Source organism: Chenopodium quinoa, unplaced genomic scaffold (assembly GCF_001683475.1).
Source record: "Chenopodium quinoa cultivar QQ74 unplaced genomic scaffold, ASM168347v1, whole genome shotgun sequence".
Taxonomy (NCBI): Eukaryota; Viridiplantae; Streptophyta; class Magnoliopsida; order Caryophyllales; family Amaranthaceae; genus Chenopodium; species Chenopodium quinoa.
The window spans coordinates 1,664,291-1,690,424 of record NW_018742244.1 but is presented as its reverse complement, the minus strand read 5'-3'; the positions used below and the strand labels follow the sequence as shown (position 1 = coordinate 1,690,424).

Below are 26,134 nucleotides of genomic sequence, written 5' to 3'. Positions count from 1 at the left end.
ACAAATGACTGAATTTAGTCCCTTAACCACCACTAAGGTGGTCAAAATGCTTACATGGACAAACATAAGGGAAACGTTTGGTGATTAGGATTAAAAAACATCAAACATTAGGGACCTGCAATAGATGACTAAGCAAAACATAAAGGACCTTAACTCATTTGGATGATTTAATTGACTAGTTAACTCCTTTAGTTGATAGCATCAGCAAATCAAGACAACAACTTTATTTCATTGTTCTCATCCAAAACACCACTGTAAGATGAACGTGCAAATTAAAAGACTATCACAATTATTTTCTTAAACTTTTTTTTAAAAAAATTATTTTCTTAAACTGTATTTTTAATATAATTAATCGAGATGATTCGACTGTAATCTTATGACCTTTGACTATCACAATTCTTTAAAAATTAACGGCTGACATGATTGGTTTTTAAATTTTTTTTATTACTATTTTTAATTAAAAATAATTTTTTAATTATTTGAATTATATTGTTATCTTTCATAAATTATTTTTTTATAATATTTTTAAAATTCTAGAAATAAAATATATATATATAAAATAATAAAATGATTTTTAATTAATAATTTAAAATAAAAAAAAAAAATCTCAGCCGTCCATTTTAAAAAATTATGGACGTAAAAGTCATAAGACTATATTAGAATTTTCAAATTAATTGTGTCTAACATACTTCATTGACCTTATCAATAAAAACACATTTTTTGCATTTTCTCTCATTTAAATTATCTTAGTTTATGTTATACCCACTCAATTTTTTATTTTATTTCATGATTAGTTTAGTATCGTGCGTTGCACGAATTAAATAGTTATTATTTGTTTTAATAGTTGTCAATTTTATATTCGAAAAAAGTGTGATCATAATTTCAATTTTGGGGTTTTAGGGTTTCAGGGTGGTGGTTTTTGGCATAGGTTGGCAGCGGCAACATGAGGAAGGGGATTTTCGGCGACGCAATTTTTGGGGTGGTTACCTAAATTTTGGCTTAAGTGGGTAGGCAGATGGGTTTTGCAATTCAAGACAAGGAGGGTAATTGTGCTAACGGGCACCAACGTAAAGCTGGGGGGAGGGGTGGCGCCAGCGTTGGTCCGGTGCCGATGGCGGGGAGGCTGGGTGGCGGTTGTGGCCTGGGAAGGCTGCTGGGCTGAGGTGGCTGACTGGTGGGGGGGGGGGTTTAGAGGTGGTGATTTGTTTTTTTTTTTTTGAAAATTTTTACAGTTTTTTTTAAAGAATTAATTAATTAATTAAATTAATTTAAAAAATAACTAATAACAAAAGACTAAAGGACTAATGGTATACTTAACTCAATACTAATGTATACTTAACTCAATAATTGGTGATTGGAATAACTAATTATTGATTGGTAATAGCAGGACATTTTTGTTATTCCAATTATAAACCTACGACCAACTATTAGTATTAAGCGAAGGTGACTATTAGTATAAATATTAAGAAGGACCTTTATTACTATTAGTTAAGGACCTTTATTACTATGAGTTAAGGTCCTTTATTACTATTAGTTATCAACTAAAGGAGTTAACTAGTCAATTAAATCATCCAAATAAGTTAAGGTCCTTTATGTTTTGCTTAGTCATCTATTGCAGGTCCCTAATGTTTGCTGTTTTCCAATCCTAATCACCAAACGTTTCCCTTATGTTTGTTCATGTCAGCATTTTGACCACCCTTAGTGGTGGTTAAGGGACTAAATTCAGCCATTTGTAATATTAGGGACTAAAATCAAACAAACCTCAAACATAAAGGACTAATGGTATACTTAACTCAGTAGTAAACTATAGGCAATGCCTCAATTTCAGCATAGATGGAGAATGCTTTACAATATTTCTAATTTTCTATGCATAAAGGTCTATATGTCATTGCCCCCAACAATTAGCCCAGGCCAATACATTTAAAAATACACTTCTTAGTACACTCCTAGGTTAGCTATGTCACTACTAACTGTTATGGTGTTTCAAATATTAGATATAAATCATATAATTATCTATACGATTTTGTTTAGATAATTTAAGTAAATTGTTTTACAAAATTAGATTTATTTTAAAATATTAAATTGTTTAAAATTTTAATTTTTTTTAAAAGTAAATTTTAAATTACTTCAATAACAAATCCTTTAAAAAGTGGAAGAAATAGAAGAATTAAGAATATGCTATATGTGTTTTTTTAAAAAAAAATAAGAAGAAAAAAGATAAGGATAACGCGTTTTAAGGAGGGGTTTTACAAAACTTTTTATCCAATTTTTCAGCACTGATAGACTAATTGCCAATAAACTTGCGTGTTTTATCCAATTTTTCAGCACTGATTATACGTTTTTAACCTAATTTAAAAGATTAACCTTTGAAATTCAGAAGAATGTAAATGTAGCCAAACCCGAAATTCGGGAGTCAGCAAATTAGATGGTCATGTGATGTGCTTTTTAAAGATGCTATTGAGTTCTATCATACAAACTTTATATGACCATGTTATTTTGTGAATAAACACTACTTTATCTTGTTGACTTCTTTCGTTGCTTAAATGCTCAATTTGGTGATTGCTTAAATGCCCAATTTATACATACCAACTACCAAGTCCAAATTTTGATTAATAATAAGTACACACGCACATAGTTCAATAACAACATGCAACTAGTAGTTAAAGATCCAGTTAAATCAAGCCTAAGTTTGCCAACACAAGGCAACATTTGATTCATTAAAATAAGTGGAAAAAAAAAAAAAAAAAAAAAGCAGACTAGCACTTGCACAAGCAGCAGCACCAAATGAACCATATTACCGGGGCATTCAAACACCAACAAGGCGATATGTAGCATTACCTACAAAAAAAAAAGAAGCATCTTAAATAACTAAATAAGCCATAGAAAATTTAAAACCTAAAAAAAGATAGAAATATTGTATATACCTTCCGCATGCCAAAACTGTCGCAAGTTAATTTGTCCCTTAAATAAAGGAGCGTACATTTTGGCAAACAATTTGGAAGGCATCCTACCCACTGGATTAGCTTTTGTGCCCCAATTATTTTGAATTACAAAATATTCGACGATAGCGCCATTCTTCTTAATCTTTGCTTTTCCATGACCAGTAATCTATAAAATGAGATTGTTTAATTTAATAATAAATCATTAAGTTTTGGGGTTGAGTGGCCTTAACCGGCCGATTTCGGCCTTTTAAGGCCGGATTCGTGATCGTTTAGGGGAATGAGGGTTTTGGGTTTGGTGGTTTTTGGGGGCGACATGGTTGCGGGAAATGGAGGGGGAGGGTTCAGGTGGGGTGGGGCTGCTGGTGCGACACCGGTGGTGGGTTCGGGGAGGGGAGTGGTGTGTTGGGGGGAGGGCGGTGGTGGCGCTGTGGTGGTGGCTGGGGTAGTTTTAGGGTTTTCACTTTTTTTTTCTTTTTTTGGCCAATAATAACGCGACACGTGGCTTTATGGGCCACTTAACGGTACCCAATTTTTGGAAATTTGTCTGGTGTTAAAATAAATTTTTTATTTTTGGAGGTGTTAAAAACCATTTTCGGATTTTTGTGTGGTGTTAAAATCTAAAATAACCTAAATTTTAGCCTGATGAATACTGTACATTGATGAGGACCAAGCAAAATCTTATATTTGGCCGGTGATATGTCTTAGCCATACAATAATAGGGAGTACATACATATGAAGCATTGACTACGTAATAATTGCAATTGAATTATAAGTTGAATAATTTGTTAATACTACTTATGTTCAAGTGGATGAAATCTCACGTAATGCTACATTTACATTTACTAGTTGAGTCATCGCGATTAGCTCAATAAACACGAATAGAGTGTAGTTATTTTTAATTTATAATAGATGTGTTAATAATTCAATTTATTTGCTTAGGTTGGGTTTTGGGTTTAGTTTTGAAAATTATTATGTTAAATTTGATAACCCATTAAAGTAGAACCAAGTGTTGATAATTTGTAGTATAAGCAAATGGGTAATAGTAATTGCTATAGTTATTGTTAAAAATTATTGCTATTGTGAAAAAAAAAATAAGGTGTTTTGTAATTAGCAAAAGTATATGGAGATAATACAAAAGTTACAAGTAGTAAAGTATGCAAAAGTGGTATTCACACAAACTGTAAAGGGAATTTTGAAAAAAAAAAAACCATCATAATAAATAACAATAAAAAATAATAATAATAACAATAAAAAATAATATTAATAATAATAATAAAGAACATACTTACGGAGTACGAAGTATTACTTTTCCCTCTCACAAAATAAGTTAGTTAAGTTCAGATAGGTATCAATAAGTATCAATAAGTTCAGATAAATTCATATAAGTATCAATAAATATCCATAAATTAAGATAAGTTCAGATAAATACAATTAAGTTAAAAAGAACACACCCAATCTCATTTGACTTAATTGAATTGAGTTTAGCAATGGCCTAATTGATTTTAGGAAATAAGTTGAGTATGATCGATTATTCCGATTCTAGTTTTTTGTGCACGTATACATATATTTGTAACTCTAATAAAAATAATTGAGTACATATATTTACAGATCATCCGCCAAAAAAAAAAAAAAAAATGAGTATGTACTTCATATTTTTTTGTCGGATGATCTATTAATTAATTGAGTTAAAAACTTAAAATAATTGAGTATCATCTATAAATGAACTAGCATTTTATATGCAGTGCTGCGTACAAATTTAATATAAGACTTTCTTTTATTTTAACAAATGATTTGCTATTTAACACTCATATTCAATAAGAAAAAATATGATATTTTTCTCTCATCCGGTCCTTTTCCTTTATACTCCACTGCAGTCCGCAGATGTAATGTCTTCGTACAATAAATTTCATCTAATTTAAGGGTCCGTTCTCAACGACAGAACTCAACTGAACTGAGCTAAACTGAACTGAACTGAAATGAAAATTTTATAAGAAAAAGAAATTAGGAGATAAGCTGAACTGAACTGAAATGAATATTTTATAAGAGAAAGAAATAAGGAGCTAAACTGAACTGAACTGAATTTCAACGTATGAGAACATGCCCATAATTACTTTCTTCCTCAACGAATATTTGAAACAAAAAAGGTACTCATATAAAATATTCCTTTGCTGCAAATATTTGTTTATAATTTACGAGGAAAGTAATTTTTTATCATTAATAGAAGGAAATTTTGTCAAAAACCTCCTTTTAAAAGGATGTTTTTGTGAAAAACTTCCTTATAATTTTTTTTTTTGTGAAATCATACCTTAATCAAATTGTTTTTTACAAAATCATACCTTTTGACGGAAAACGGGATTTGACCCCATTTTCAGGCATTGACCACCCACGTGTTCAACGGAAAACCACCTAGACACACCACCATAGTCCACCACCACCTCCTGCTAGCGTCTAGGGTTCCTTGTTCCCCTCGCCGACGACGCTACCCCAGCCCCAACCCCACCGTCATCCAGAACCCCAAACCCCGTCGACTACCCTCCCTCTCCTTCCTCTTCCCACCGCAACCACAACCCTCCTAACCTGATGGCTATCTCCGCGCAACCACATCACCGTCCAACCTTCACTACTTCTCGCCACCTACTCCACCGCACCACCCAACATCAATCCCCAACAGCCTCCATCTCCACCGCTGCAACACCGCACCAATTGCAACCCCCAATTCGACCCCTCAATTAAGCCCCAAATTCCCCAGCAGCCTCCATCCCCACCGCCTAGGGTATTGTCGCCGCGAAGGGAGTGGTTGGGCAGGTGGGGGTAGGCGAGTTGCGAGGGTCTGATGTGGCTCGAATTGGTGGCGATTGGAGGTGGTGCGTGCGGTATTCGGTTCTGCGGTTGTTGTCCCGTTTTCCGTCAAAAGGTATGATTTTGTAAAAAAAAAAAATTAATTAAGGTATGATTTCACAAAAAAAAAATTATAAGGAGGTTTTTCACAAAAAAAATGTTTTTAAAAGGAGGTTTTTGACAAAATTTTCTTAATAAAATTTTTATTTAATTTGGTGAATATCTTTGACATTAACTTTCTTTCTTGCAATGTTTTTTTTATATCAATTAAGTGTTAAGATGAAAATAAAAGACAATTTAGATTTTTCATTTGGACATCACATCTTCCCTTTTATAATAGTGATTTATGCACGCTATTCGTTGTCACTAATATATATATCTCTACGTGACAAATTAGGGTGATAAAGAGAGTGAATGACTTGTTTATTATTATTGATAGGTCGAATATTTATACAAAACCTAAACTCATAAAATAGGAAATAATCTTCCTAAAAGATATACTAGCCTAATCATAAATCTGAAGATATATATTCTAAATAATATCTCAACATAAAATAAACCATTAATATACTCCCTCCGTTTTTTTATATGTATCACTTTGACAATTGCATTATTCACATACCATGGTTGACTTACTTTTTTCACCTCTAAAAAATGAATAAATGTTATTATATTATATATTATTAGATTTGTCATAATGTCTAGTTTCATAATATAATTTTGTTACATTTTTTACTAATACACAATTAAAAATATTTATGATCAAAGAGTGTCTCGGCAAATATACCGGTCAAACTGATGCATATAAAAAAACAGAGGGAGTATTATTTACGAAAAATATATCACACATGTATTCTCCTAATAACATCGAATATACGAAGTATACAAGTAAAAGTTTTATTACAGTGCGAAAATGGTCGTATCAAAATTGATGAAATGCATTTAAAAATAATACAGAGTAGTGAATGATTCTACAAATTGGGTTAGTGGGTAGTTCAGAATCAAATCAAATAAGTGCATATAAACGTAAGACTGATAACACTAAAACAGCATAGTACAATTCAGGATTCATCAGGTACTTTTATCAAACAGGTGAGCTGCAATAATTAATTTCATGCTTTTGGAAAGCTAATTACAGTATATAGACTCCTAATCTACAAAAACTACTCAATTCCCTTCAAAAAAAAAAATAAAGTACTGACACACTCCCAACTCTTTGACTCTTTCCCAAGTATTTTCAATTTTTCAAAGTAGCAATTGAATTCCTACTTCTAAGAATAAGTGAAAATACCAGGTATTCATTAATTTGTAGATTGTATATGACTACTTTTCATTATTTTAAAACAAAAACTTTTGGTTTCCATTTTTTTTTTTTTTTTTTGCAATTAAATTTCTACGTTATACAGAGTATTGATTAGTTTGAACAAGCATTAAAAAAAACAAATTGATAATTTAGGCAAGGTCAATAAATTATTCGGTTAAAAATATAGAGCACATTATGCCTTCTGGAATGCGTTCTTTATTTCTCTACTTAATCAAGTTGTTTTTAACTTTGATTTATACTTATGATTTGTGAATTAAAATGCATTGATAATAAATAAATTAGTCACTAGCGAATGTATGCTTAATTGCTTAAATTTAATCACTAGAAATTATTGGCCCCCGAAAGAAAAGATTTTAAGATCCGTCACTGCATATACCACCCTTTTTTTCAAAAGCGTTAGCTTTCACCACCTCTTAACAAAAAGTTCCATTTTAAATATAAAAACATCGAATTTTGATACCCTAGGGTTAAGAGGTGTTGAAAGTTGATGCTTTTATTTGCAAAAAAAAGGGTGACTTTTTATAATATTGAAAAAAAGGGGTGGTTATTTCAAAAGAGGGTGTATTGAGGGTGGTTATTTACAAAAAATCCTTATATTGATGATCTCATTTGAGTTAATTGAGTTTATAAGCGATGAGCTAATTGATTTTAGGAAATGAGGTTAGCTGAGTGTGATCAATTATTTCGATGTTAAGGAGGCAAAATGAATTTGGCTTTAGTAATTTAATCTATCGCAAGTGAAATTTAACAGACTTTGTATTATATATGTACGTTAAGAATCACTTGTTGATTAAGATCATTTAAAAAATAAATAGTGTAACAAAAATGATTCAATAATGTAGACTAAAAACCCGGAAAAATAATCTTAAAAAGTCAGTTTTTATGTATTATATAAAGATTGAAAATGTTTTTTCTAGTATAAACTATATTAGAATGATGAGAAAAGAAATTCTTAGGAATACCTAACATCCATAGAGGCATAGAGGCGCAGATTCTTAGGAATACCTAACAAATATTAGCCTATCAAAAAGTGAACATTAGCTTTCTTCTCCTCTATTTTTCTCCTTCATTTTAAATTTTCTCTCTCCTCTATTTTTTTTTTTATTTTTCCCTTTTTTACACTTTTTTGATTGAATTTGTTTCTTACAACATGAAAGTAGTTATTAAGTATGAATTTTGGTGTGAATTTCTATTGATTAAGGTTTATATGAATCTTTGAATTCACAAATTTTGTTTATATGATTTTCTTAATTTCGATTGATTCAATCTTTGAATTCACAAATTTTGTTTATATAAATCTTTGAATTCACAAATTTTGTGCTTAATTTTCCCCCCTTTTTTACACTTTTTTGATTGAATTTGCTTAATTTTGTTTATATGATTTTCTTAATTCTAATGAATTAAATTTTATCTGATTTTCTGCATTTTTTTTATCAATGAACATAATCATGCAAAATATGAACATATGCATAGATTCCTTTAAACGTGAACATTAGCTTTTCAGAAAGTGAACATAGGCATAAAAAATATGAACTTATGCATTTCAGAAAGTGAACATAACAATTCAAAATATGAACGTAAGCATTGGTTTCCTTAAAGTGAATATAAGCATTTAAAAGGTGAACATATACGTAAAAAAAAATATGAACATAAACATTTAAGAAAGACAACATATACATAAACAGATTTAATTAATATTTCATGAACAACACATATTTACATTATGAATATTTGAAATTATATATGAACATATAAAATATTATTATGAATATAATGCATTTAATTATGAACATAAAAATTTGAAGAAATAAAAAATAATATGATTATGAAACATATGCATTATAAGTATTAAATGTTCATTTTTTTTACGTGTTTATTTTTTATTATTAAATGTTCATATTTTTTCTAAATGTTCATTTTGTAGAGCGTAGTGTTGATTTTGGCGGATCGCGAATATGTTGTCTGGGTTATTGATTTGAGCCCCGCGTTTTGGGCCTTCCGTTGTTGCACCTATAATAGATGCATAAGTATGCACCTAAGACCTATTGGCATAGAGGGACAAAGAGTCCAAGCCTTTTAGGTTGCGAGAACTAATAATATTTTGTTCATGGCCATTTATCGTTCAAATGTCTTATTGGACAATTTTGTAGACCCATGCAATCTATAATATTATTAAAACCCAAGGGAACAACATGGTCACGGTCACGCCACGTGTCTCCTATAGCATGACTAAGCTAGGCGACACATGTGTGTGAGGTGGCATCCTACGTGTCACGTCTTTCCCCAATATAAATTGATTCCATCAGCATTAATTAAAACTCTATAACTTAATTAAAAAAAATCTTCATATGTTTAACCTCCAAATTTAATTCTATAACTTTAATTCTCTATAATAATATTTAATTTTCATCAAATTTATGACCTCCAAATTTAAATTTGACATGCTTATTTTAAATATATATGAATGAAAGATTATATAGATTATTACTTCGTATATATTTCACTCATTTATTAATAATCCGTATTGTTTAACCTTAATCCTTTTTATTAATTTTGATCAAACTTAATTATAAATTTACGATATATCGGGGCATCGCCTGGGCCAATAACTAGTTATATCACCCTATCATATTACATACTGATATTTTTAAACATGAAATAAAAAGAAGGATCTTTATTAATTGACACGTGTCAATTTTCTTCTAGAAAAATTCATAATTATTAGAAGTTCATGGGTCTATTTCTCTGTACGCAGGGTCAGTATTGTATGTAATGCACCATTGCAGAAAGCTTCCTCTACCAATTATATTCAGATCTTCGCATGGTTGTTAGCTATAGTTAGGATGTTTTGTGTAATGTTGTTATTTCTTTAATAATAACATGAGATGGGAATAATTAATGGCCTCACTTATAATTCGATCTACGTACGTATTTATAAATATAACTAAAGTAATTATTGCTGATATCATTACTTTTCACATGTCAACCTCTTATAAAAAAAAATTCCGCCAAAACTAATAATGACATCATTATTTTTTTTTTCAACATAAATAAAAAATTGAAAATGATAAATTAATTATACATTTTCCTAACAGATTTTATATTTAAATTGACTAATCATGCAATTTCAATTGGAAAAATTAAAGAAAGGTCAGACTATTTCATATTCTTATAAACATTATATTTTTCTCCTACTCCTTATATTTTATACAAATTATATGATTTAGGGTTTCCACTCTTTATTAATTTCTCAATTTATTAGATGTTGATTAAATTATTTGTACTACCTACATATTACACACAAATAAACTAAATAATATTGTTAAAATCATAAAATAATATTTAAATTGTGCATCGCACGAGTCTAATTCAGTACACTTTTAAAGTATTAAACAAGGCGTGTTAGATGATAGACGACAATACTTCTAAGAGACATTTTAGTAATGTTTTTCAATGAAATTCCGGAGTAATGAGTGAATCAATGACAATTGTTTGAATGTATTCTTGGTGTCTAGCGCTTTGCGATTTGTTGAATTTTTTATTTTTATTTTTTAATAAGCAGCTAAAATAATCTATTGTAAGTCAGTAGGATTAATAAGCAGCTAAAATAATCTATTGTAAGTCAATAGGATTCAATAATAATTGATCAAAAAATTATAATAAAAGAGCAATCCCATATATATAATTACAATGCAAGGATGTCACAATAAGACAAACATAACTTTTACTATTCTAGCAAAGCAAAATAACAAACAATTTTTTACAGTGATATGTTAAAAATTATGCAAAGTAGATTAGATTATCAATCCAATTCACCGATCAAAATTCACAGAAAAAGGAAGAGCGTAAAAAATGTTGCAAAAGTTGTGATGCCACTTGTTTTTTTCCCTCAAATTATGACGATTAGGTTTAGGCTTATAAAGAAAATTTAGAGTACTAGCGTTACCGTACAATGTTCGTGTCAATGACTGTTTATGCATCATAATCATAATTATAAGAGGGATCTTTTGTTGTTTTTAACACGGTAGTGTACATATAAGTATATAACACTTCAAGTGAGAGATGAATTGAAAATGATGGCCCTCAGATCATTTATTGCGATTCAATATTTAAATTTTAATAAACGCAGTGGGTTAATAAATGTGTTGATTATAAATTTTAGTTGGTTAAAGTTCAGGTTGAGATTTGTTACATCTTTAATGTTAGAGGATAGATCAGTGATAGGGGGTCATCGACTCGTGTTAACATTGATATGTAGTTTCGAGCCGAGAGGAATAGAAAAGATGGAATAATTATACGATTTTTGAATATGGAGTAGTAATCCTTTACAAAGCTGTATGATAATAAGTTAAAAGAGGTTAATTTAAAACTACGCCTAAAGTTCTTGTGATTAAATTTGATCATGAACATTATATCTGCTTCATTGTATCAACTTTCCACTGTGATAAAATTTGAGTCACGGATGACACAATAACAATAAAAGGATTTGTATTTTGGCCTGGTGAGAGAAACGTGAAGGGCTTGCTCATCTGCTTAAGGATCCATCCACGGCCAGTTCCACAATATGTACATGTTATTTGAAAAAGAAAAAAAATGGTACTCGTATAATATAAAGGTGTTGTTGCTTTTTATGAAATATCTAATCTAATGATAGATCAGTTCAAATTTTGATACTCCGTAATTTTGAATCGCAACTCTTCAAAACCTCTATCCTTGAAAACTATGCGCCTACACTTCCTTTAAAACTGTTTTTGAGGTCATGTACATTAGCATGGATACGAGTATACGACCTAGTACCGTATCAAATAAAATTTATGAAACCTCAACTTCGTACGGAGTATATATATTAGATTTGGAATACTTTTCTCAATTGTATACCAACGCCTTTACTCCATATTATATTACTCGAGCAACGCATGTGGTTCAAGTGTGGCATGTACATTTCGATGCTAGTACAGTGTACAAATGTATAATACCTCATATAAATGGAACAATTTGCGGTTGTATATATACAAAGATGTTAGATTTCGGGAAAACTCCTTAAATCTGGAGTGTGTACCATTGCGGAAGCTAGATCGAAAAAACCTAAGGCTGTGATACCATGTTAGATTTCGGGAAAACTCCTCAAATCTGGAGTGTGTACCATTGATCAATATATATAGAGTTTACAAAATATCGTCAACCTAGTACAATAAGGATACAAAATATATACAATATTATCCTACTCTGCGACAAATATTTTCATGACTGTTAATATCTATCAAAAGATAACAATTTTATTCTTATCTACACAAATATATGCTAATAAATTTTAGCCTGATGAATATTGTACATTGATGAGGACCAAGCAAAATCTTATATTTGGCCGATGATATGTCTTAGACATACAATAATAGGGAGTACATACATATGAAGCATTGATTACGGGCCTGTTCGTATTTACTTAATTTCAGTTCAGTTCAGTTCAGTTCAGCTCCAATCAGTTCAGTTCAGTTCAGCTCCAATCAGTTCAGTTCAGTTCAGCTCCTAATTTCCCTCTCTCATTAAATGTTCATTTCAGCTCAATTCAGTTCAGTTCAGCTCCAATCAGTTCAGTTCAGTTCAGTTCAGCTCCAATCAGTTCAGTTCAATTTAGTTCAGTAAATGTGAACAGGCCCTACGTAATAATTGCAATTGAATTATAAGATGAATAATTTGTTAATACTACTTGTGTTCAAGTGGATGAAATCTCACGTAATGCTACATTTACATTTACTAGTTGAGCCATCGCGATTAGCCCAATAAACACGAATGGAGTGTAGTTATTTTTAATTTATAATAGATGTGTTAATAATTCGATTTATTTGCTTAGGTTGGGTTTTGGGTTTAGCTTTGGGAATTGATGTTAAATTTTTTATATGCGCGATAACCCAATAAAGTAGAACTAAGTGTTGATAATTTGTAGTATAAGCAAATGTGTAATAGTAATTGCTATAGTTATTGTTAGAAATTATTGCTATTGTGAAAAAAAAAGGTGTTTTGTAATTAGCAAAAGTATATAGAGAAAATACAAAAGGAACTTTCAAAGTTTAATACTTCGTATGAATATATCTAGCCAAATGAAACTACAAGTAGTAAAGTTTGAAAAAGTGGTATTCTTTTTTTAACACAACATAGAAGATATATTAATCAAAAGAATATCCTTACATCGAGAATATTACAAGAAAATTGGATGAAGGTATTCACATGATTACTTTCAATAACCAGTACCCAACAGTTCAAAGATAAAAACAAGAGATAATTATACAATAATAAAGAGCAAATCCCTTCATGACTAGCAGTAGTTGAACATCTAAGCTGGAGGAAACATGAAAGATCAATCAACAGTAGCAGGATTGCCCATCTCCCTTTCATAGAGATCCCTCACACACTCCGGAACAGTGTAATAAGTTCTATGGCCAATGCCCATATTATTTCCAACCTCTTCCAGCTTATGAGCAATGACATTGAGGTCTCTTCGAACATGTTTAATTTCCACCACCTTTAGCTTACGAATGCTATTAGCAATATCATTGATAGTAGTCGAAAGAGGATGATGGATGATAGGGTCTAAAGTGTCAAACATCACTTTAATGGAGATAGAATCAGTGAACAACTTCATTCCTAATCACACCACCACCCGCAACAACATTGATCATTCTCCAAGATCCAACAGTGTGGATCCTCTTGAAACCAGGAGGAGGAGGAACCCAATGCTGCTGTAAAGGGACAGCAGGACATGAGCTTCTCAAAGTCAAAGCACAGACAACATCAGTGGCGCTACTCTTCCCAACAGCAGGATCAGAGACAGTAGCAGCAGAATGGGAATAACCAGAGCTACCCTCTGTCAGAGCAGCAGAGATGATTGCAGTCCCAAGGCTTGAAGCAGAAGCTAAGCCCTTTCCCTTATCCTGCAAAATCAAGTTAGTGCAGTGATAATCATTGTAGAATCTAGCAAAAATGGCATGAGCATGGAACATCTTTTTCTCAAAAACAGTAATGTTCCTGTTCCTCCATAAATGCCAAAAAGCTACAACAAAAACCATTTTCCAATGGGAATCAAAGCCAAGGTTATAGTTTAACCAATCAATCCAATCTAAATTCATAAAATCAATAAAACTAAAACCACAAGGAATTTTAATTTTATCAAAGATGTCATTCCAAAGGATATGAGAAGAAAAACAATCACGAAAAAGATGAATATGAGACTCCTAAAACATGCCACACCTAGCACAACTCGAGCTAACCAAGGCTAAGAAGAGAGTAATTTAATTTTTGAGCAACGGGAAGAATAGAATGCAAGCAATTCCACAAAAGCATCTTGTATTTTGCAGGAGCTTGAATTTTCCAAACACTTTTCCATGAGTTACAGAAAGAAGAAGCACAACACTTATCCTTAATTAAATGATGGTAAGCAGTTTTAATGCTAAAAACTCCATTATTAGACAAAGACCAAGTTATGAAATCATCCATATCACCATATTTAGAGCAAGGAGTAGCAAGAATTAAATCAATCAAAAACTGAGGAAGAATGAGCATAATATCATCAAGAAACCAACTACCATTTCTAATAATATCACAAACAAACCAATGGGCTTTGGCATTGGGAACATCTCTATCTAAATAAAGATAAATAGGTTTGTCACCAACCCAATGATGGTACCAAAGAGACGTAGTTTTACCATTGCCTATGCCAACTTTGAGCCCCGAGGCAAGAAGATGTCTTCCTTTTAAAATATCTCTCCAAATCGGGGATTGGGAATTATTAGGAATACAATAAAAAAAAGCAGAATTCCTAAGATATTTATCATTAAAAATTCTAACCCAAAGTTTATCATGTCTATTTAGCAAAGTCCATCCCAATTTTGCCATGAAAGCCATATTCCAATCCTTAAGTCTTCTAATTCCTAACCCACCAATCTCCATAGGCTTAGTGACATGTCCCCATCTAATCCTAGGAGAGTAATGAATTTTATCGACTTTGTTCCACAAAAATTTCCTACATTGCTTATCTATAGAATTAATAACTGAGGTTGGAAGCAAATTAGTTTGCATATGATAGACAGGAAACGAGTTCAAAACTGATTTGACCAAAGTAGCTCTACCAGCAAGATTTAACAATTTACACTGCCAACCCCTTATTCTATTCATAGTCTTGTCAAGAAGAGAAAGGTATTGCGCTCCCTTAAGTCTATTAGGGTTGATCTCGATGCCTAAATACTTGCCAAAGGAAGTAGAGGATTTTAAATTGAATTGCTCACTAAGACTAGTCCTAATCAAATGATTCATCTTGGGGCCGGGGAACAAATAAGAGAAGACTTAGCAAGATTAATTCGAAGTCCAGAGAGATCCCCAAACCTATTTAAAATATCCATCATCTCCTTAATGTTATTAGAAGAAGCATGGCAAAAAAGAAACACATCATCGGCATAAAAAATGTGAGAGATGCTAATGTTTTTAGAGATTTTAATAGATTTCCACCTTTTCTCATTAACACTAGCCTCAATCATGTTAGAAAGCCTTTCAAGACATAGAACAAAGATATAAGAAGACATAGGATCGCCTTGTCTAATTCCCCGAGAAGGAACAAATTCCTTAGTGATTTCTCCATTCCAGAGAACCGAGATTCTTGGAGTGGAAATACAGGACATAATAAGAGTTATGATTGACGAGGGAAAATTAAAAGCAATAAGAGTATTCTCAATAAAACTCCATTCAAGACTGTCATAAACTTTAGAAAGGTCCAGCTTCAAGGCAGTAATGTTTTTTCCTTTTTTTGCTTTATTAAAAATATGAGCTATCTCCTTAATAACAATAACATTGTCTTCTATGCCACGTCCCTTAATAAAACTGGATTGTAACGGATTGATAAGCTTGTTAAGGAAAGGCTTTAATTTATCTGAAATGAGCTTGGTAATCAATTTATAAATAGTGTTGCAAAGCCCAATTGGTCTAACCTCAAAAAAATGGGAAGGAGCATCCACCTTAGGAATAAGCGATGTAAAGGACCGATTAATACTCGAGGGGATACAGCCATCAGAAAAAACAAGATTTAACAAATTCAAAGATTATATCTCCCAAACCATCCCAAAAATGTTGATAAAATTTTGGTTGGATACCATCTGGCCCCGGACACTTCATAGGATCCATACGAAAGAGAACTTCTTTAATTTCCTCAATTGAAGGAATTTTGCTAATCCTAGAAGCCTCACTGCTAGAAATCCGAAAATAAGGGTTGAAAGAGATTTTAACAATGTTATCATTCAATTTGGAAGAAATTTTGTCCTTAAAAAACTCTGAGGCCATATCTTTTAAAATAAGATCATCATTCACCTAATTTCCACAATTATCTTGTAAAGCAAAAATTTTACCTTTAGTTTTTTTTATTTTAGCAATAGTATGGAAATATTTAGTGTTATGATCACTATACTTGCGTCAATTAAAACCCGATTTTTGCGCCCAGATTATTCTCTCCTTCCTGTAAATAGAATCCAAATCTTGAAGCAAATTTTTCTCTAATTTAACAAGGAAATGAGAATAATTTTTAGCCAAAGAAATTTGTATACCATCCAACCTAGCCAAAATTCTTTTCTTTTTAACAGTCAGACTACCAAAAATATTATGATTCCAAGAATTAATATTTCTACCAAAATTATCAATTCCTTTAAGCAAAGAGTTATTCGGCTATTTCCAATTACTAAGGAAAAAATTGCTAAAGTCAGGATGTTCTAGCCAAACCTCCTTGCAACGCAAAGGGAAAGGTCCCAGGGCTTTAGAATTACAAACATCAATGATCAGAAAAAGCACGAGGGAGATGATGTACCTTAGTATGGGGGAAAGCATTAACCCAAGAAAGATTGCCCATAGCACGATCAAGACGTTGTTGAATTAACTCAATACCCTCTCTAGCATTAGTCCAAGTAAAAGGATTTCCGTGAAACCCCAAATCCACCAAACCCGCATCCTCTGTAAATTCAATAAACTCTTTGCATTGTCCTTGCTTGAAATCACGACCCCCGACTTCTCCCCTTGATTAGTGACTTCATTGAAATCACCCAAAAACAACCAGGGAACTTGATCCGGAGGGATCGACTCTCTCATTTTTCTCCATAGAGCATGCCTAGCATTAGGGATAGAAGGAGCATGCATGCCCGAAATAAGGACATCAGGCTTGTCATTCCTAAAGTGGAATAACGCATGAATGGTGTGAGCTTCAGAAGTGAAAACAAGCAAATCAACACTACCCTTCCAAAAAAACCCAAATGCCACCCCTAGTACCATTAGCAGCCACAGCCTTATGATCCGAGAAGCCCAACTGAAGCATCACTTGCCTTGCACGCATTACAGGGGCTTTAGTTTCAAGAAAAATAAAAACATTAGGGTGGTACGTATCCACAATATGCCTTGCATGCATGAGGCACAAATTCATCCCTCACAGCACCTCTCACATTCCACATAATGATCTTCATGTTAAGGTTTGGTAATGGACGCTGCAAGGTAACCCGAGGCTCATCATTCGAGCCTGCATTGGGAGGGAGAAAGAAGTTCTCCCAATCCCTCCAATGTTCCATAAGATTCATCGGCCCCAAGTCCTCCAATCTTATCGGAGTTAGTAGTACATGTACTTGTTGATAACTCTTCGGTGGATTTAGATATGTTACTTGATATGTCCAATTTATATAGTGTTTTACCCCCGTCCCTTGGTCATAATTAGTAGTGCTTTTGGCTCTTTAAAGCCACTTTTATTACTAATTGGTGTTTTTCTAGTGTTTTCGTAGTATTGGTTGAGTTTTGTAGGAAATTGCACTTTTTCCCGGGTTTTCATGGAGCAACTGCGAACATTGGAGGAGCACGATCATCTTTCGTAGCCCAAGATCGGTTAGAGTCATTACTCCAATTTGAGTCCCCACTACCTTCTCCTTGGAGAAGAACAGCGCTATACGGCGATTTGGGACTCCCATGTCGAACCCGCGAGTGACGAATTGCAAAGGAGTTACTAACATTCTTTTTGGAATTGGGAATGATTCGAGAATTTCCCTTCCTCCTTTCTCATAAGAGCATCTATCAGAGTCAAAGCATTGGGAAACTCCTACCTGGCAGGAAGCTGCTGCCGCAACACCACCGGGGGTGATAATGCAGGGGACTCTAGCGGCTTCTCCAAAAGCAAGTTGAGTGTCGGAGCAGAAGGGCTCAGATTCTGACGCCTCGCATATTTCATCAGGGGGTCGAAATTGCTCCGAAATTTGGCAGACCCAAGGTCACAGGTAGTGAAGGGGGTGGCGACATTGGAGGGGAGACTGGTGGAATTGATTGAGGTGTCGAGGATGGTGGTTTCCTCCTCCTGTAAGTTAGAAGAGGAGGGGAGCAGTTTTCTAGCAAGGATCGAATCACTGATGTTGGAGGAGATGAAGTTGGATTTTTCTGATTGTTTGGATTCATTGTTGCTTACAGAAGTGGAATGAAAAGAAGAATAGAAGATGAAGAGTCAGAAGAAATAATGGAATGTGGAGTAAATGAAGTAGAAGTGGGAGAACATAGGGTTTTATCTGGATTCAAAAAAGGGGTATCAATGGACATTGCATCCACGTGCTCCAAAGTTTCTTTTGCATGGCTATTTAATGGTAAGGGCAAAAGATTTGTTTCTTGAACAAGTATATCTGCAGAGCTATGATTAGATTCATTGGAAAGGGAAAAGGACTTCCCCTTTTCACTAGATATGTCCACTTGCATATCCCCACAACTTTCTTGGTTCTTTTTTTCTTTCCAAATTAAACCTTGAGAACTTCTCTTAGGAAGAGGATTCATAGCATCATCAGAAGAGATATTTGCATTGTTATTATCAATGCTATTTTTTTTTTTTTTTTTTATGTTTAGCATTGTTATTATCAATACCATTGACATTTTTATTTTTTAAAACATTGTTATTATCAATGTTTTTTTTATCTTAGCACTGTTAATATCATTGCTAGACATCCCAACTATTTTCTTCTGCTTTCTTTTATTACAGACCACAGTCCAAGGCCCATAGCTATGATCCTCCTCTAAGATTGGGCTTGGGCTGCTTTTATCAGTAGAATCCATATCTAGCACATCAAAAGTGAAAATTTTACACTACACCCTGGTGTAGCTTTGTTACCTACACCCCCTCCCCAAGTCACGTCATTTTTGTTCTTTTTTATGTTTACTTTTTTTTTTCCCTCTTTTGTTATATATCATTGCAAGTTAATTCAATATTTTGAGTTTCAATTCCATGTAAAAATTATTGTACTCGTATAAAACAAAGAGTGTGAAGAGATTTCCATGGTATCAATTATAATAAAGCAATTGGTGATCCTTTGTTTCAAAAAACAAAAAAAAAACAATTAATAAATCACAAGAAATCAACTCAATAAGCAAATTGCAAGTCTAATCGAAGCAATTACAAACAAATTACAGTTGTTATGGCAGCGGTGGTGGCGAGATGATGGTTTTATGTGACAGCGGTGATAGTGGCGACAACGAGACAATAGTGGTCGTGTGGTAATGAGGCAACAATGATTATTGTGGCTTAATTAGTTGAGTGGGTTAGAGGGGGAAAGTGCAAAGGATTAAGAAACAGGAAAAATATAAAGAAGCTCAAATCACCATTGATAAAGCTTGCTTCTTATTTTAATGAGAATTGTATATTTTTTAAATTTTTTTATAAACAGTATACTCGTATAATTTTATAATTGAACATATAATATTTTTAAAATGAACATATTTATTTAATAGTTGTAAATGAACATACAATTATATAATTGAACGTATAATATTTCCAAAATGAACATATTTATTTAATGGTTGTAAATGAACATGCAATTATTTATAATTGAACATATAATATTTTAAAAATGAACATATTTATTTAATATTTGTAATTGAAATATTTCAAAACTGAACATATTTATTTAATAGTTGTAAATGAACATACAATTATTTATAATTGAACATTTAATTAAAGAGCATTATCATTGATGAAAAATGTATAAAATTTATAATTTTTGTACTTGTTATTGAAATTTTTTGAAGGTAGCACACACTCCTTATTGTAATTGTATGTAAGAATCATTTCCATGACAACTACAATATAGCACACACTCTTATTGAAATTCCTTATTAAATTTGTAAAATTAACTACTTCATGATATAATTGGTGCTTTAATTAGTAGTATAAATATATGTTTATCATATATCAAAATTCTAATAAATGTATCTTAATATGCAATTGATCATATAATATTATGTGATTGAACATTTATCAATTAAAAATGAACATTTAGTCATTTATCAAAGAAGTTTCCACTTCAAAATATAAAAAGAACGAACATTAATATGTGAATGATCATGTGCTAATATATAAATTAATATTAATTATATTAATAATCTATTAACATGTGAATAACATCGTACTAATATATAAATGAACATTTACCAAATTAAAAATGAACATTCATAAAAAATAGAACTTTCCACTACGAACTAAATTTACAAATCTATACTCATATGAAATAGATTAAATTATCTTGAAATTTGTGACAATTATACTCTTTTTTTAAAAAAAATTTGAGTCCAGCAATTTTATAAACTAATAACACACCACAAATTTACTTTTTTCCCCATTTTTTTTTAAAAAAAAATAAAATTATATCATCATACTTACGTTGATACATTTTCAAGCTGGATGTTTCTTTTATTTTCATGAAAACACAATTGCAACAAAAACCAATAAAAAAAACTAGGACATTATACTTGTGTTTTCATTTCAAAAATCAACAAAAACACTCACAATTTCGATTTTTGACTTTGCTTTGGTATTTTTTTCCAGCGATTGTGTAAATTTGTCTCATATATTAGACATTGTGCTTGACTATTATAGAGAATTATAACTTTTTACTGAAATTTATTAGCAAATATTGAAGATTTTGATGAGAAAGAAAATGGGGAAATAAAATGCAAAGAATGAAGAGAGAGAATTTGAATGGTGGTTCATTTTTTTTTTTTTAGTGTAGTGTATGGGGTATAGATGGTTACTGTAGCAACTTGCAAGTGGATAATATATGGGAAGTGAGGAGTTAGTGGGAGAAAGGGTAAAACGGTACCGTTTTGCATGGGGGTGTAGGTAGTAGACCCTACACTAGGGTCTAATGTTCACTAATTACATCAAAAGAATTGTGCTGACTAACAGAGTTCGTCCCACCATTGATGATGGTCACTGGACTCACCACATCTGGCTCACTAACAGAAACCCCATATTGATGATCCACCTGAATTGGCTCAGCACCATCAGCCCCATTAGATTGCCCCATATTCTGCTTTGACTCCGAAATATCCAACTCCGGCCCAACAACCTTCTTCTGCTCCACCCGAATACCAGAGCTCAAGCAATTCCTCTTCTCATGACCTACTCTGCCACAACCGAAACAGAGGCACTCCAAATTTTCGTAAATAACTTGCTGCCAAGCGCCCCCAACCCAGACCTTCGTAATCAAAGGCTGTTTGAGATCAATCTCAACACAAACACGAGCATAACGACCTCTTGTCAATCTGTCAGTAGCATAATCCACACGAATGGGCTTAGCGACTACTTTAGCTATCTCAAACAAAGCAGTTTTGTCATAATACTCCACCGGGAAAGCGGATCCAGACTGCCATTTGCTCAAAAGAGGAATGATTTGGCCTAAAATTGGGTTTCCATTTCGAAATCATTAGATAATGATCAAAGATAAACCAAGGTCCCCCAAATAAGGCAAGCTCATAGTCATCCTGTAAGGAGAATCGAAAAAGGAATTGTTTCCAAGGATCCTTTAATTCTCCACATAATTTGAGCCCTTTTTGCCATAAATCCAGGTCTGATATTAATGCCCGCTGATTTTCCCATAAGAGTTAAACTCCATGGTTCTCTCAATTTCAAGAGAGTATCCTTACTAAAGCGAACTGAAAGATTACCCTCTGGGACATTCTCCTCAGAATCTTCCCATTCCATGGCAGTCGCAACAATCTTTCTAGCTTGATCGAACCACTGCAATGAAGAGGCAACAGCTTCCCTGAAGCTCAAAACATTAACACTTCGCTGAGGTGAGGTACCTCTTGATGGAGGTAACCCCTCCTCCATGGCGAAGAAAACAAGAAACTTTAAACTAAGATTTTAAGAGAGAGAAAATCTAGAGAGAAGTCAGAAGTAGAGACCTCTCCATGAAAAAAAAGTGTGGACCATTTTCTTCTAAATATTTCAAGATTTTAAAGACTATCAAGCATTATAACTCAAACAAGGTATCATATTTGCATGTAATAGTAAAAGGCAAGAACAAAATTCATCTACCAAGAGTGGCATTGACTGTATTCAGCCGTACACAGTGCAATACTACAATGCATATACATGACAGTAACCAGACATCATTAAGATAACTGATATTATGGGCTGGTTCAATACATTCCGTTAATGACAATTAAACAGGTTAAGTATCATTTCTACATAGCAAATAGGATACACGTTTTTCTCAATTGTTCTATAGCATTGATAAACCAAATAGAGATCGCTAAAAATCCTCATACAAAACAGTCATCCAACTAAGATGGAAATTTGAGTTCTCTCAACTAATCATATTATAGAATTAGTAGGTGATTTACACAAGTCCTTGGGTAAGAAAATAGCCAATTATTCCTGAAAAACAAAAACAAAATAAAAAACATATGCAGAATAGGTAAGCAAAATTTTACCCAAAATGAGACATTTTCAACACCTGCAAATTTGCAATAATCTACATTATTCATAAAATAAATATAAATACCAAATACAGAAATTATATAATACTCCCTCAGATGTTCATTAAACAATTCCTATATAGTGTACATTACTTATCTAATTAGAGCCACAGTTAAGGGTATAGACAGGCAAGCACTCGTGGTTCAACTTTTAAAATTGATACAAAGCTTATTTATTATTCTACACACCCCTCTACTGCACGACATGCTTAAGGAACAAAAAAGGATTGACATATTAACAAGACTTACAAGGACACATGATATAACATTCATATGAATTCCAAGTATAAGCTAAGCAAGCATACAACATAATTAACTTCCCACGGTACACTCCTTAACAACATTGACCAATGAATGTCTAATATACATAATACCCTGTGAACCATAAAAATTCAAACCTGCAATATACAAATAAAGAGGTAGAAAAATATAGGGGAACAATTATTTCATTGATATTTTGTGGGTTACAACTCTCGTAGATCTCTTGATTCCTCTCTCCAAAGGGCTAGGGTTTTGAAATTTGTTTATAGTACGGGGCCTTGTTGGCTTAATCCATACCATGTACCTACAATGTTTGGTAGTAGGGAGGAGATGGGGTCTTTGTGACTTATTCCATCCGAGCCTAATTAAACCCTAGATTCGACCCTCTTTATATAGAGAGTCGTAGAGTAGTTTCAAGATAATAATCTATATTCTACGAGATCCTAAAGATAAATATCTTATATTTTTTTTTTTTGATATTATCTCCTTATTTACATATATCTGACACCTAATAATTAACAAAATTTTGGTGTCAACAAATGCCCCCTCGAGACCTGTTGTGGAGATTTGATATTGGATGCAACTTGGTCTCGAATTTTTCTTGTAGAATTTGAAAGCAAATTTGACATGCCCCCATTAAATCTACGAGTTTTGAAATTTGAAGAACGGAGATGAAGAGCGAAATTTTTCCCACCGAGCATGCCAATTTGTAAACCATAAAAATTCAAACCTGCAATATACAAATAAAGAGGTAGAAAAATATACGGGAACAATTATTTCATTGTTTTGTGGGTTACAACTCTCGTAGATCTTTTTTAGATGATTGTCCATGAGAAATTGAAATTGATATTTGTGGCAAAAAACATGTCGATATGGTTCGAAACATTAATACTTCCTCCATTCTTTTTTACTTGACTCACTTTGACTTTTACACTATTCACTACCCCTCCGGCCTTTGACCGTCTTTTGTGAATAATATGTAAGGAAAAACATATTTATGTTGGATCTTTAAAAATTTGTCTCAATAAATACTATCATAATATATAACTTTTATAATTTTTACTTATGAAAAATTAAAGTTATTGATCGTTGAATTTTTGCATTGGCATGCGTGATAAAAGAAACCAATCAAGTAAAAAAAAACATAGGAAATATGTTGATTTTGTTGTACAAACATTCTAATGCAATTTAATACTACCTCCGGTCTAAATTACTCGCAACTTTAGAATATTTTATATCTCACAAATAATACCTCAAAATTGCGAGTAATTTGAAATAGAGGTAGTATATACTTGAAAATCAAGTCATTGTATGAAAAAATTAATATAAACTTCTAATTAAATCGCATATGCATCAAATAACATTAGCACGATGTGCATGCTAATACACTAGTAGTCGGCTAGCCTAATCTTATTGGGATAACTTCAACGTTTAAATAGCAATTGGGAATGGTTTAACCTAGCAAAAATCACTATCCCTTTCAAGTTTCAATTGTCGAGTTGTCCTATCCTCCAAGAGAATAATTTAAAATTTTGTACACTTCAATTCCTTATCTTCAAATGCTGTTCTAGCAAGTATGATTTAGATTTTTTTCTTTCCTCCTTAAATTCCCTTCTTATTGAATTTTATTTTGGCAGCTTAATGAGTGTAGATATAATGTCATTGTGTGGTATAGAAAAGTACGTATTGACTTTGTTTGTACAAAAATTATAAATCTAATTTAATTAGTTGAGCCATCAAATAACATGTTCACCTAATTAATAATTCTTCACACTTTAAGATGTGTTGCTTGCTGATAATATGATTCCTGGATTTTATTATTTTGGCAAAAGGCCATCAAAATGGCTAGCATATGTCTAGATCTGAAGACAGTGACACCAACTCATTACTGATTAATAATTGTATTGATTAGCCTAATACGTTTGTCTAGTTAGAAAATGGGTAGCAATAATAGAGATTAGCCAATAATTATTAGACTACAATCAGTGATACACTGTCAAACGGTATGACAGTTCGGCTTTAGTTCGGTTTGAAATCGGTTCGGTATTAAATCGGGTCGGTATTAAATCGGTTTAAGTGTCTCGCGGGTCGGTTTTAGTTCGGTTTAAATATTTATCGGTTCGATTCGGTTTCGGTTTAATCTTGATCGGTTTTAATTCGGTTCGGGTTGTAAACAGTCCGGGTAGTAAACGGTTCGATGCAAACGGGTTGCGGTTTGTTAATGGTTCGGTGTAAACAGTTTTTATCCCGGTTCAAACAGTTTCGGGTTGGAAGCGGTTTCGGGTTGGAAACAGTTCGGTTCTTTTTTGGTTCGGTTTATAACTGGTTCGGTTTTTTTCGGTTCAGTTTATAACTGATCCGGTTCTTTTTTGGTTCAATTTATAACTAGTTCGGTTCTTTTTTGGTTCAATTTATAACTAGTTCGGTTCTTCTGCGGTTTAACGTTATTCGGATCGGTTCCATTCCGAGTTTACTAAGTTACGATTCGGGTCGGTTTTCGGTTTCAAAAAATCAATTGTTTATCGAGTCATTTGGATTTGGGCAGTTAAATGGTTTTGGTTTGAAATTTGATAGTATTTGCTTGTTAACAAGTTTTATATAAAGTAAAGACTTCATCATTTCATATTTAGGCATCATATTATAAACAAATTCGCATTGATTTTATAAATATATATCATGTTCTGTTTCAAGTTTAGTCATATTGATCTTACTAGTGTATTACGAAGTAGATTATAAAAGTTAGTGAATTAATGTATTATTGTTTTACAACTAGGTTGTTATATGTTTCTTATTTAATCATTTAAATACTAGTGTCATAGTCATGATTTGATGAGTTCTTATTAAATGGAAATTTGCAATTTGGTAATTCGATACTTGATTAATCAACAAGACTGATAATTATGGCTCGTTTATCTTTATATATTTTCATGAAATTATGAAGATATTACAAAGTATTTTGATTTGTGTA

At 32.4% G+C, this 26,134-nt stretch overlaps 1 protein-coding gene across 1 annotated transcript; it reads right to left on the bottom strand.

Moving 5' to 3' along the window:
• Positions 1-15,407: 15,407 nt before the first annotated feature.
• Positions 15,408-17,403, bottom strand: LOC110737090. Its single transcript, XM_021917463.1, has 4 exons — positions 17,178-17,403; positions 16,946-17,088; positions 16,242-16,455; positions 15,408-16,021 (listed from the first exon to the last, which is right to left on the bottom strand). The coding sequence occupies exons 1-4, from the start codon at positions 17,401-17,403 to the stop codon at positions 15,408-15,410; spliced, it is 1,197 nt and encodes a 398-aa protein (XP_021773155.1).
• Positions 17,404-26,134: the final 8,731 nt, after the last annotated feature.

Excerpts from the sequence above, each read along its gene's own strand:
- LOC110737090 (XM_021917463.1), bottom strand. The coding sequence starts at position 17,403 with ATGGTACTAGGGGTGGCATTTGGGTTTTTTTGGAAGGGTAGTGTTGAT. Across the intron at positions 17,089-17,177 it reads AGTTCCCTGGTTGTTTTTGG|AGGATGCGGGTTTGGTGGAT; the intron begins GTGATTTCAATG and ends TTGAATTTACAG. Across the intron at positions 16,022-16,241 it reads GAAGTGTCCGGGGCCAGATG|ATAAATTAAAGCCTTTCCTT; the intron begins GTATCCAACCAA and ends AGCTCATTTCAG.